Source organism: Silurus aristotelis (genome assembly GCF_946808225.1).
Source record: "Silurus aristotelis genome assembly, chromosome: 16".
Lineage (NCBI taxonomy): Eukaryota > Metazoa > Chordata > Actinopteri > Siluriformes > Siluridae > Silurus > Silurus aristotelis.
The window spans coordinates 23387399-23401168 of NC_139589.1; the positions used below are offsets into that span (position 1 = coordinate 23387399).

The 13770-nt window shown below is 38.6% G+C and overlaps 2 protein-coding genes and 1 long non-coding RNA gene across 4 annotated transcripts in view; 2 read left to right on the forward strand and 1 right to left on the reverse strand.

The window, feature by feature from the left end:
• The first annotated feature begins 1112 nt into the window (after positions 1-1112).
• On the forward strand, positions 1113-4927 carry s1pr3b (sphingosine-1-phosphate receptor 3b). 2 transcript variants are annotated; one of them, XR_014537100.1, is made up of 4 exons: positions 1133-1421; positions 1772-3480; positions 3512-4245; positions 4463-4927. XR_014537100.1 is itself a non-coding variant. In XM_083563481.1 (2 exons), exon 2 carries the CDS (start codon positions 1933-1935, stop codon positions 2962-2964), a length of 1032 nt encoding a protein of 343 aa, XP_083419607.1. In that variant the 5' UTR covers positions 1113-1421; positions 1772-1932; the 3' UTR covers positions 2965-4232. The 2 variants fall into 2 exon arrangements, 1 of the variants encoding a protein (XP_083419607.1); XM_083563481.1 differs by lacking the exon at positions 4463-4927 and having other exon boundaries at positions 1113-1421; positions 1772-4232.
• A 1174-nt stretch (positions 4928-6101) lies between these two features.
• Positions 6102-7486, forward strand: LOC310738626. Its single transcript, XR_014537125.1, has 2 exons — positions 6102-7170; positions 7205-7486. It is a non-coding gene; the product is annotated as an uncharacterized lncRNA (long non-coding RNA).
• Positions 7487-7809: 323 nt separating this feature from the next.
• The window catches only part of shc3 (SHC (Src homology 2 domain containing) transforming protein 3), an 18512-nt gene continuing 12551 nt past the window's right edge, over positions 7810-13770 (reverse strand). Inside the window, exons 4-12 of the mRNA XM_083563724.1 lie at positions 13647-13766; positions 13342-13395; positions 12338-12389; positions 11360-11489; positions 10563-10710; positions 9693-9747; positions 9350-9544; positions 8942-9243; positions 7810-8275 (exon numbers count right to left, since the gene is read on the reverse strand). Of these exons, the coding sequence (XP_083419850.1) occupies positions 8147-8275; positions 8942-9243; positions 9350-9544; positions 9693-9747; positions 10563-10710; positions 11360-11489; positions 12338-12389; positions 13342-13395; positions 13647-13766 (1185 nt within the window). The 3' untranslated portion in view covers positions 7810-8146. The remainder of the gene's footprint in view (positions 8276-8941; positions 9244-9349; positions 9545-9692; positions 9748-10562; positions 10711-11359; positions 11490-12337; positions 12390-13341; positions 13396-13646; positions 13767-13770) is intronic.

Below are 13770 nucleotides of genomic sequence, written 5' to 3' on the forward strand. Positions count from 1 at the left end.
GCAGCAAAATTTCAGCTGATCTCTGGACCTGCCTGATGTATCATGGGGAGGTGGGAGCTTAGTGGTATTGGCCATTGGCTTTGTAGGTCATGAGCTCAAATCCCAGCTGCACCAAGCAACTACACCTGGGCCCCTAAGCAAGACCCTTAACCCCATAGCTTCTTAGTTGTATGACTGAAACAAATGTAAGTTGCTCTGGATTATGGGTGTCTGGCAAATGCTGTGTTTGTAAATATATCCTGATGGATTACTTCTCATAAACTGGAAACCACTGAGAAGTCCACATTCTGAAAATACATGAGGCCAGTGTGGGTACAGTAGTTCCACTGAGTAAAGATGAAGATAGATTTGGGCTGTAATGGTTTTGAACATTTCGGCTACATGAGGTTTAGAACTACAGACACTCAAATGTCCAACGGTGAACATTTCATAACCTGAACAATGACGGGACGATTATTAATGAATATCTGAATGAGGATTAGGTTTATTTTCGCCATCTTTGTTTATGTTGCTTGCTTACATAGTTTTTTTTCCTCATACCTGAGGACCCCATTGTGCTGTAGTCCTAATAAAATATCAATAAATAATCTGTATCTACACTTGAGAAGGTTCTGGTCTTAAAAAAAGGAAAAAAAAGTACACGCTGCCTGCTACAGAGCTCTGAACTCATTCCTACTGAAAACCTATTGGGATGAAATGGAACACATACTGTACCCCTGACCTTCTCACCTACTCACCTTCTCATCAGTACCCCATTTTAATAAGATCCTTGTGGCTGGTAAAGGGTGTGATGAACACAAATGTCCACAAGCACACTCCAGTCCTTATTGGTTGACGAAACCCTCATATTGTTGGTTAACCTCACACAAATTGTAGCCTACACTTAGTGCTCATTAAATGTCCTCTAAAAAAATCATGCTCTTTTTTTAAACTCCCTCACAACAATATGGACAAACTCAAAGAGTATAAAAAGCACCGATAAATACCACGTTTCATGTTTTACTTTAGCTTCTGTTCAAATCTTTAAAACTCCAGCGGAAATTACTTTAACACAGAATTGTGGTTCTAATTAAACCGCCAAAACCCTCCCACTTTACTTCTTTCTTTTTTCGAGATCCCTCCCAGTTACATCCTCTTTAGTCGGTCGTGTGGCTGTAATGCTCGAAACCTTCTTGTTGCTTCTGCACAAAGTGGGCTGAAGAGGAAAACAGCACATCGCATATGCTGATATTATAAACGTACTCTCATGATGTGGTCAGCGAATGGATACCTGCTGACTCCATACCCCTGTTTCTGCAAAGTAAGCAAGTTGTTATTGGTTAAGTAAAAGAAACTGCACAGAAGGATGAAGTTCAGAGTCCTCACACTCTGTTGGAAGACGTAGAAGACTGGGGTGTCCTTGGAGGATAAGGTGTTAGATGGTAAGTGTGGAAGGAACTACAATATATATATTTTTTTATTCTGTTAATTCTACTGGAGATAATCGGTGTTTTAAAGAGTGTACATACGAATTTTGCTCATTTGCTGCATGTACTCTGATTACTCAATACCTTATACCTTTTTTTTTAAGATTACGATCGTACTGCTATGAACAGTACAACATTATATTACTAAATGCAAAACATCTAGCTCATAGAACATGCCATAATATTCTAGATTCGTTTTTGAAAATCTTTTATAATGTTACTATGTATTTGAAAAGCTTCTGAAATCTGTAAACATCTTCATCTTTATTTAACTGATTCCAAAAATGTGTTTTTCTATCAACCAGGGAAAGATAATCTATCAACCTCTCACCACCTAAGATCAAGGAACGCACCAGGCTCTCCAAAGTTTATCCATCATTCTGCAAACCCAGCTGGATTGTGAAATCTCTCCACAGGGAGCCGCCAAGATCTTCTCTTCTGTACTGCACTGCCCCTTGCTGGAGCAATGACAAACCCACATATATACGAACATTACAATTATACAGGAAAGCTGGACAATCGGAACACCACCACGGGGGCTGATTTAGGTCCCAAAAAGGTGGTGTTTTTGATCATATGCGTCTTTATAATGCTGGAAAATCTGATTGTGCTGATAGTAATATGGAAAAACCACAAATTCCACAGCCGCATGTACTTTTTCATTGGGAATCTAGCGCTGTGTGACCTTTTAGCCGGTTTGATGTACTTTGTGAACCTGTTGATGTCTGGTGAAAGATCTCTGCAGCTTTCAACAGAAGAGTGGTTCATTAGGGAGGCGAGCATGTTTGTAGCACTGGGGGCGTCCATCTTTAGTTTACTGGCTATAGCCATTGAAAGGCATCTCACCATGATCAAAATGAGGCCTTATGACACTACAAAGAACTACAGAGTGTTTCTGCTCATAGGGATGTGCTGGCTGATTGCCGTGGCTCTTGGATTGCTGCCCATTCTGGGCTGGAACTGCCTGGGCAACCTTCCAGAATGCTCCGTCATTTTACCTCTCTACGCAAAGAAGTATGTGGCGTTCTGCATCACCATCTTCATTGCCTTACTGCTCGCCATTTTAGTACTGTATATTCGCATTTACATTTTGGTGAAGTCCAGCAGTCGCAAGGTGATGAAGCACAGCAGCTCCGAGCACTCCATGGCTCTACTCCGGACGGTCATCATCGTCGTCGGGGTTTTCATCACGTGCTGGATGCCTATCTTCATCCTCCTGCTCACTGATGTAGCCTGCAAGCCAAAGAAATGCAGTATCTTGTTTGAAGCTCACTGGTTCATTGCTCTGGCCGTGATGAACTCAGCTATAAACCCAATGATCTACACCTTGGCAAGCAGGGAGATGCGACGGGCGTTTTTCAGGTTTCTGTGTGGTGCTTTCGTGACGCCATGCACAGGCAAGAATGGAGAAGGCAACAGGAGTAAGAGTTCGAGCCAGAGTCAGAAACCAGCAGAAGATCAGGGGGGAAAAGACAACGCTGTCAATCAGCCAACATAGAGCAGCACAGACTGGACTGAGGCATAAATCTGAAAAGACTAGTATGCAGCCATGAAGTTTATCTCTCTGACTCATATCACAGAGTTGCTCAAGCAGAAAATCACAGACTGCCATTTCTGGAAGAAAACATATAGTTGACTAAATAGTCTGATTCTTCTGTGCGTTATGAATATCATATGAACAATAAAAAACCATGTAACCAATGTACAATTTCATCTACTATTTATCAGAGGAACACCTATTCTAAACTGAAACACCAACTTTGCCAAGAATGAGCAAACCTTTTGGAGCGAGACACCAAGACATTTTAAACCGGAATGGAAATTTCAAACCAAGTCTTTTAACCATCTCTTTTTTCCTTGTTATAAAAACTCTTGTGTCATGTAATTTGCCCTTTTTTCACCAGACACAGAATTCCAGATGGTGGTGGAAAAAACGACAAGGCAGCCTCAATTTCCTCTGCTTCATCATTCCATTGGGCTCTATTTCAGCCACGCAAACTGAATGAACTTAGTTGTACATTATGGACTCAATCCATAGGAAATAGCAACTTTTCAATGTCAGATAAATGCAAATTGGACTTACGTTAGACTCGGATTACCATTTCAGCACAATGAAATCTTCACACTGCTATGGACAATACAACATTATATAACTATATGTTAAACATCTAGTACATACATATTCTGGATTAGTTTTTAAAACATATTTATGTTCTTAACCATGTATTTGAAAAGCATATGTAAGAAAGCGTAAAAATATGCAAGGAAGTGTTTTTATATTAATCAGGGAAAGATATTCTATAAACCTCTCACCACCTGAGATCAAGGAACCCAGTTCTCCGAAGTCCTTTCGTCATTCTGCAAACCCAGATAGAAACCTCTTTTACGTGGAGCATCCAGGATTTTCTTTTTTGTACTGCACTGCCCCCTGCTGGAGCAATAATAAACCCACCTATATACGTACATTACAATTACACAAGAAAGCTGGACAAAAGCAACACCACCACGGGAGCTGATTTAAATCCCATGAAGGTAGTGTTTCTGCTCATATGCAGCTTTATAGTGATGGAAAAGCTGATATGTAAAAAAACACACATTTTACAGACACATGTACATTCTTTTGGGATTCTAGCGCTGTGTGACTTGCTGGAGTGTCTGATTCTCTACTTGTTCAAATGTTGTTATTTCTGTATTATTATTTTTGTGTATATTCACTGTTGAGGAAGTTTTCTGTGAGAAGGCATTGATGTATTTGTTTTGGAAAAAGTCTTCAGTCCCAGTGCTTTGGAAGGAGTCTTCAGTCCTAGTGCTTTGGGAGGAGTCTCCAGTTCCAGTGCTTTGGAAGGAGTCTCCAGTTCCAGTGCTTTGGAAGAAGTCTCCAGTCCCAGTGCTTTGGGAGGAGTCTCCAGTCCCAGTGCTTTGGGAGGAGTCTCCAGTTCCAGTGCTTTGGAAGAAGTCTCCAGTCCCAGTGCTTTGGGAGGAGTCTCCAGTTCCAGTGCTTTGGAAGGAGTCTCCAGTCCCAGTGCTTTGGAAGGAGTCTCCAGTTCCAGTGCTTTGGAAGGAGTCTCCAGTTCCAGTGCTTTGGAAGGAGTCTCTAGTTCCAGTGCTTTGTAACAGTCTGAACCAAAACCACTATCTTAAGTTTTCTAATAGATGGAAATTTCCATGCTGGATGACATCTTTGTAACAGGACAATTCATTCCTATATTTGTCTGACAGAAAAAGAAAGCAAACAACAGGTTTGCAAATTAAAAAGTAACTATAAGCTAGTAAAAAGTAATATCTAACATTTTTGAATGAGTAAAACTTTGTAATCGTTGACAAATTGCATGATGTCAAAATATATTTTGTGAAAGTCATTATGTTTCTAGACCATAAGATTGGTATGTGCTCCTTTTTGTACATTCTTCTTTCTCATTTTGACTCTATTTGCTCGTATAATAAACTCCACGGTTTAAGGAAGATGTTTCACTAGATTTTCGAGTGTGCTTGTGGAGATTCAGCCACAAGGAGGTTAGTCAATTCAGGTGCTGATGTACAATAGGTGTGGTGAGGAGGCCTGGGATGCAGTCGGCGTTCACATTCCTTATGTTCAATGATGTTGGCGCTCCATAGCAGAAGATCGTCCACTCTTGTGGGAACAGTTTGGGAATGAACCACATACGGCTAGAAAATCTGGTGTCCTTATATTCTTGTGTAATGATGTATGTTGCTTTTTGTTTATGTCCAAATGTGAGGTATCAGTGCATAAAAGTTAAACTCTAGAGTTCTTAAATAAGTCTACTGCTTTAAATAAATCCAAGTTTGAGATCTGAAGTAGAAATAAGCATGAATTTGAGGAGGTTTCAGCCCACTGTCTTGCGTCTTCTTAACATGGAATGTACCAGAGCTCGCCACAGAATTGGCTCCATCTGCTGGACCCTAATATGAAGCACAGCTAAAATGTCTGAAGGTTTCAGTCTTTCAGGTTGCAGAAAATGGGTGTAGAAAAGTCCAAAGAAGTGTGTAAAAATCAAATCTGATGTTGATTTTATTACTACATTGACAAAAGTATTGGGACACCTGAAATTCTCACCAATATGTCATCCTCTTCCCAAACTTTTGCGTTTTGAGACCCAAACCTGTTCCAGTATGGCAATGGCCCTGTGTACAATGCAAGCTCCATGAAGAGCTGCTTTACATGGGTTGGAGTGAAAGATCTCCTCCTATAGAACTCTGACATCTCTCATCATTTTTAATAGAACTTTATTGAAAATGATGAACCTGCACTCCAGGCCTCCTCACCTACATCAGTACCTGACTTTACTAAAGTCCAAATGGCTGAATGAGCACAATTCTCCACAAGCACACTCCAAAATCTAGTGGAAAATCTTACCAGAAGAGTGGAGGTTAATATAATAGTGAATGTAGACCAAATGTGGAATGGGCTTTAGAAGAAGCATATAGCTATTGTCAGGTGGTCACAAACTTTTGTCCATATATTTATATATTATATATATATATATATATATATACACAGTACTTTGCATCTACTGTATTTGTAGAATGTATTTTGGAGATTGCATACACTTGCGATGGAGTGATGAAGGAATAACTACAATAATAAATCGTTTTTTGAGGTCAGAAATCTTTTTAAACATTCCTCAACACAGTAAAGCCACACATTCAAAAACACATTACTTTCAGGTTTCTTTACTGCAGTTTTGTGTATTTTATGTGAAAAATATATCAATACATCAATATTAGGTGTCCAGTGTGTGGTTAAGAAATGATCACAATATCCAAAAAGAACAATCCCGCGCCGTTTTTTTTTTTTTAACTCTACTTCAGCGTATATGAAAATAACCATTTTTTCCTATGCAAGTACTGGAGTATAAATACATTCACTACTTGGTAATGCAGTGTCCTATCTTAACTGTGAGACCGATAAATAGAAATTATTATTACACAAATTTCGGAGCGTGTCTCCAGGATTAATAAGATGTTCCTAATTCTACTGTTTTGTAATATAATCAACTAACGTGTGTAATTGCATAGGTGAATGATTACTTTCATACATAGTGAAACGCTCTCCGGCGGCCATCTTGAAAAGAGGACGGAACTAAACCCGGTGCGCCGTTTTGTCTGAGTTACTTTGGAAAGACTTGTCAAGTACTTGTGGTTAAGTTTTTTCTTTGAAATGAAGACTCACATTTATGTAAGAAAGAAAGTAAGAAAGAAAGAAAGAAAGAAAGAAAGAAAGAAAGAAAGAAAGAAAGAAAGAAAGAAAGAAAGAAAGAAAGAAAGAAAGAAAGAAAGAAAGAAAGAAAATGAAAAGAAACAAGAGTCCAGTGTTGGTGAATAAAAGCGTGTTCACGAGGGACAATCTATGAACCCGACTCACTAAAGCCATTGGCATGCGCTTCGATTTCTTAGCTTGCGATTTAAAAAATTTCAATAAATAGATAAATAAATAAATAAATAGATAAATAAATTAAAAAATAAATAAATGACCCAGAATCTGATTGGATGCTAACAAATTAATTATCCAATCACTGATCGTGTTATAACTAACAATTGCTATCAATGTTAATATGCACTAATTACCGTTGTAACTCTGGATTGATGCATTGTTTGTGCTATCCGTTATATCATTGTAAATAATATCAGAGTGTGTGTGTGTGTGTGTGTGTGTGTGTGTGTGTGTGTGTGTGTGTGTGTGTGTGTGTGTGTGTGTGTGTGTGTGTGTGTGTTTAAAGCCCACAATCAAGCCGTGAAAAGCCGTAAAATGATAGAACATCCATGGTATAAAAGAAGCTCTGAACATAATAAACTACACACCTTATTTTTTTTTTTACAAGTTTAAAGAATGAACCAAATTCAATTGTTAATATTCGGAATAAAAGCATAAATATTGTACATCGTCAGCATACACAAGCACCTGTCAGTGGGCTTTGAAGGCTACGAACGATGACCACGAGAACAATTCACTTTTTTTTTTTTTTTTTCAAGTCATGCGAGTGCTCTGCCACAGGATTCAACATCATAGAAAAGTGTCAGTACTTTAAAGCCTTGTGTATGTGTGTGTTTGTGTGTGTCTACGGTTTAAGCAAGTACACTGATATCCTCCTCCATAAAAGCATACCCGACAGCGATCGGATAGGATCGAACCACCTGCCACTGGCACTAGCTGCAGTTAAAGAACGACTTCTAAAATATTTCGATATAAACGACGCTTTTTTGTTTTTTTTTTCCTCAAATATTTGTATCTCATCTAACTCTTACCAACGAACATGTAAATCTGGTTGTGCTTAATAGATAAAACTAAAACTTCTTTTTTTTTTAAGTTATTCTAAAATACTTCTTTTGTCATCTCGTCTCACGAAGAGTTTGCAGTCATCCAAATATTTTGCCTTTTGAGTTTTAAAACACAGATAAGCCTGAATGCGACCGTGTCTTCTCAAAAAATATAGAATTTCAGTCATCACAAACAAAATAATTCGAACATTTCTAGAAATCAGCCGCCATCTCTATCCGCGTGGTCCAAAAAGGCGATTGGACGATTGGAGGCTTCGCTGTAAACCGACTTCGTCCGCTACGTCGTCCTTCACGCACTAATATCTTCAAGTATCAGGTTTCAGGAAATGACCCTGCTCCCGCTGTACAGTTTTTTTGATCCGTTCACGCAGGGATGGATAGCTTCACTGTTTTCTTTCGACGGGCTGCTTCAGCGACAGTTCGCTTCCTGCCGAGACGATTGGTAGGTTGTTATCGCGGTGATGGCCAATCAGGTGGCTGATGCTTTCGAAAATGTGATCTTTAGTCCGTACCTTTTGGAGACAAAAATGAATTTGTGAGGACGAACAAGAGTTTAAAAAGGGTCAGACATTTCTTGGAGACTGGTAGTGTATTTTGTTGAGCAATACTTAAATTCTCAATATTATATATATATATATTCTGCCGCATGGTCCTTTTTACAAACTCGCCTTTGTAGTGCAAAAAAAAAAAAAATAAATAAAACCAGACATTCTTTTCCTGTTGTGTCTCCAGGAAGTAACAGCTCTACCTCTGCCATGTAAATCTGTATTCTATGTGACTCTCAGGACACGCCTCCGTCTCCGTAGTGTTGTGATGCGTCATATTCACGTAGCGGCAGCGGTACTGAGTGAATGCGCTTTAGCAACGAGAAATCAATTTACATATCAAATATTTTTCACAAATTATTTGTCACTTTCTAAATAATAAAAGTATAGCGCAACTAATAATTACAAAATATTTATAAATAAATGAATCGTTTTTTTATTGACACAAATGTTAAAAACGACGTATCGCGATACAAATGGCAACTTGTATTTTAATGCACAATTTTTTGAATAGATGAATCGCATCGTTAACTTTTATGCCGATGTACTGATGCGATTCAGTAAATCAAAATCAAAATAATACATATATAATACAATATATAGACATATTTAGTGAAATTTCCCGATGCTTACCGTGCCCTCTGGATCGACGAGCAGCAGATGTTTGGCGAGGCTGTTGTGCATGCCCGTCAGCACGTATGAGCCTGGGTTTGTGGTGCTTTTGCGCACCAGGAAGTCTCCGTCGTTGCGCAGGAGTTTCTCTGCGTTGTGGCGGCTCATCTCTCCATGGTACCAGCTCTGCTGCTCGAGCTCGGGGAGGGAGCGCAGGGCTGAGCGCGTCAGCACCGGGCTGCAGTTATCCACCGACGATACCTTATTTAACACAGATGCCGACGATGACGGAGACTGAGTCACGATCGCCTCTTCGAACGGCTCTATGCACAAAGAGGAGCCATGAGAACTTACATACTTTCTAAAATGCTGCTTTGAGACAATGTCCAATGTACAGATAAAAAAGGTATGAAAGCCTCAGAGCCTTACTCATGTCAAAAAGGTCTTTCCTGGGGCTGTCTTTGGCTGTGGCACCCCCACATGGTTCACCGATGGCCTCCGTGTCCCCCTGCAGTGCCGCCAGCACCTGTGGATCGATGTGTTGCGTGTTCACATATGTAGGAACCTCACTGAGTTTTGGGCTCTGTCCTTTGACCTCGGGCAAACTGTATATGTCACAGGATACTAAAAGCGAGCATAGGGCAAGAAAGAAAGGAAGGAATAAAGAAAGGAAGGAAATAAGTCAAATTATACAGTATGTACATAAAAAGGAGAAAACGAGAGAGAGATTGAGTGAGAAGGAACAGAAAGAGATGAAAAAGATGCTCCTTACCTTGTTGGACAAGTAAAGGCCTGCCTTGATAGTATGTCTGGTCTACTCCAGCCCCCTGCGACAAAAAAAAAAAAACAGCCAAGAGAATGAGAGAGAAAGAAACAGATAGAGAGAAAGAGAGAGGGAGAGAGACAGAATATGAGTCATCCCCCAGTAATAAAACAGCCACTCCGCATCACTGCAACCCCAGGCTGCAACACTAATCTACAGCAAATAAGACCTTACATAAGCCAGAGTCATCACATCATCACACACAGGATGTACGTGAAGTGGACAATGCAGAGTGCAGACCTGGAATCGTTTATTTTTTTTATTAGCGCTGACACTCTGAAGAAGCTTCTATCTCCACGGAAGTGTATATTTTTCTCCCCCCTCTTAAGTGTCTGAAGATCAATTATCGTTGTCCTCCAAACACGGCTATAAATAGATGTCCAAATGGACTCGAGCATGATGTCAGCAATAATATGCCTCTGGGTCAAACTAGTGTACGCATGCCAGGGACATGCAGCGGAAAAAACATGAATAGCAAACAAACTAAAGAAGATCCGTGCAGCCCAATGTGTTAGCCAGAAGTGTATTATAAGTTAAATGTGATTTATTTGTACCGATTTACATTGTTTCAACATCACGAGCTATTGATCATTCGGTTCTACACAAAAGGCCACGATACTATCATGGTTCTACCAATTCAATGCAAAGTCAGAACCTATAAATATAACTGTCCATCTAAATTGTCTCCATGGCCCAAGTAATACGCCATTAATAAGTAATACATAAGAGATATGCAATAAGTGTTATGTTACAAAGGTGGTCTGTGGTCTATGCTGTGAGAATAAATGCATGCCATTCGATTAGATTAGTGGAAGAGACCTGGCTGCTCTCTGGCATCTGATTGGTTAAGCGTGCATCAATGAAGCCTCCAGGAGGAGGCATCTTGCCAGGGATGTTGTTATAATATGAGTGGTCAGGAGGCTCCTCCCCTTCTTCAGTCCAGGAAGGCTCCTCAACACTCAGCACCCTTAGAAAGAAAGAAAGAAAGAAAGAAAGAAAGAAAGAAAGAAAGAAAGAAAGAAAGAAAGAAAGAAAGAAAGAAAGAAAGAAAGAAAGAAAGAAAGAAAGAAAGAAAGAAAGAAAGAAAGAAAGAAAGAAAGAAAGAAAGAAAGAAAGAAAGAAAGAAAAGTTTGAGAAGTGTGACATGATCCGACAAAACCATAAAACTTCAAGGTATAATATTTACTAAAGTATTTAAATAAATAATAATTTCAAATAAATATAATTTCAAAACATTAAATAAACAATAAATAGAAATGCGTAACACATATTTTAAGAATTATATATAGTGAAATATATGTTTTAATAATAGCAAAAGAGAAAGCAATTTAAATATATAGATATATTTAGGGAAATGGAATGAAATAGATACATTTAGATAAGGAATTATACAACTATTAAATTCACTTAGTTTTTTTTACATTAGTTCCTGAAAACTTTTATTTTAAATCAAAATTTACAAAATACGATTTATTTCTCTGAAAAACTGGAACACTAACCAATTTGACTTAAACTTAGACAGAATTAAAGTGTACGTGTGTGTGTGTGTGTGTGTGTGTGTGTGTGTGTGTGTGTGTGTGTGTGTGTGTGTGTGTGTGTGTGTGTGTGTTTGTTACCTATCGTGTATGGCTGACAGCTTGCTGGAGGGACACTGAAGGTACTGCTGGAAGCGCAAATCGAACGCCTGCCCTATCGTACTGATCACATCCTGGGCCAGACCATCAGAACATTCCAGAATATGACATGCTGCAATACGTGCACAAAACACACACACACACACACACACACACACACAGATGAAACAGGTATTTCATGAACACACAGCAGCAAGTATAATCATAAATAGTCATAAATATAAAAACACACACTGTAATATAAGTAAGCGCTCATACACACACACACATACACACATACACACACACACAAACACACACACACAGACACACACACACATACACAGACACACACACACACAAACACACACACACACACAGACACACACACACACAAACACACACACACACACATACACAGATACACACACACACACACACACACACACACACACAGACAAAGGATTAAATATCAGCAGATATCCAGTGAAAACGGAAGCTAGTTTGCTGACTCATTCCCCAGTCACTCTCATTATCGGATCTTTCTCCATGACGTCATCAGAAATACTTTCTATAGTATAGAGGATCGTTTTAAGCTTGGCCCAGAGGTCAGGCGCACAGGAAAAAGAGGAGGAAAAAAAGACACGATATGCAGCATAAATTGATTTTTTTCCCCCTACAAAGCTAAATACAGCTACACAGAATCAATCGATAGCCTTCTGCTCCACAATGCAGCGTTACAGGCTGTAAAGAGGTCAAATCCCTCGTGTGCACAAGCACGATTTGTGATTTTTTTTTACTCATGCGCTGTTTCCAATAAAATCTCCATCAAGTACTGGTTCGTCTTGCACTTTTAACATTAGGTATAGTCACAAAGCAAGACGTGAACTCATAGATGTGAACTCATAATTCACTCAAAGTATTCTCAGGAAGAAGATTATTGAGATTAGATAGTACAGCATAAATAAGGACAAATCTTACCTCTGCGATTAACTGGATCTTTTGCTACATAAGCAACAAAATCAGTCGTGTCCTTAAAACAGAGCACAACAGAGAAACACTTAGGGAAAAACAACCAGTAATGGGCAAAGTACACAAACTATGTACTGTACTTGAGTTAAAGTAAAGATACAGTCAAGTAAAATGTGACTCCAGTAACAGTAAAATGTTCACTTGAGTAAAAATTCAAAAGTACTTGCCTTCAAATGTACCAAAGTATTAAAAAGTACTATAATTTATTATGGCTATAATGTTCCTATTATCATTTTTTTCATTAAACACATACTTAATCAACTCAGTTTATCTGAAAAGACTCGAATGTGACTCTCAGCACCCTGATCTATTAATAGAATGATATTAATGACTCAAACACTGATTCTTTTCAATCCTTCTTGTTATGGCGAGTTCCAGTTTGGAGTTTCTTCCGTCATTTATTCCTCTCTAAATGTTCTGCTTGATGTTGAACTGATGCTGAACTGTATGTTGGTGATCAGTAGATACACCAAACGCCAATCAAAACAGAGGACATGCTCGATCCTGATTGGTGACTTTCCGAATGTTCGACCAGTTATGTTTTGAACGCATATTAATTTATAGTGGTGCCAATACCACCCATGAAAGCAGAGTATTTTTGTGATTTCCTTAAAAAAAATAAAGAAAAAAATTGTACAGCCTTCTTTGCTCATTGATGTGCATCTTTACTGAGGGTGTTGATATTAGTGGAGGAAACTTTATATATATATTTATATACTTTGTCAGATTATAAAATTACAAGTTTGAAATTTGTAATTCAAATTTTATATAATTTGCATAATGTGACAAACATTAAAAAACTGTAAATATTAATGTAACAAACAATAATAATAATATTAATTCTCTTTTCGCAATTAAATATACATGTAGGTGTGTTGTAGGTGTGTATTATAATCTGCAGTGACTTGCAATCACAGGAAAGATTTATTTAATTGGTAGTTTTAATTCCTTACCGGATCTCCACCGGAGGCAAAGGATATCGACTGCATATGGTGATTGGCTATTATCTACCCGAGAACACAGAAAAGAGAATCATTGATTTTCAGACCATCATGTAACTTCCTGCTGTCAATAAAACACAAGAATGTGTGTGTATCCTGCAGATATAAATTGCTGTAGAGGTAATGTGTGTTCCTAAATACAAATTAAATATTAATGTGATCCATTGCAGCTTTGATCACGAGAATATGAATTGTTATAGTGACGTGTTATAGTGAAAAGTGTTTCATTTAAATTAACGCGAATGTGTGTTACGTACCTGTTTGGAGTCAGGGGTCATTAGGTTTAAGCTGCTGATTGAGATGTTCAGGTTGATGCTCATGCCAGCAAACTGCAGGTTACTTTTCCCCAAAATACTAGAAAGTGCTTTTGAGGGAGGCTGA

Excerpts from the sequence above, each read along its gene's own strand:
- s1pr3b (XM_083563481.1), top strand. The coding sequence starts at position 1,933 with ATGACAAACCCACATATATACGAACATTACAATTATACAGGAAAGCTG.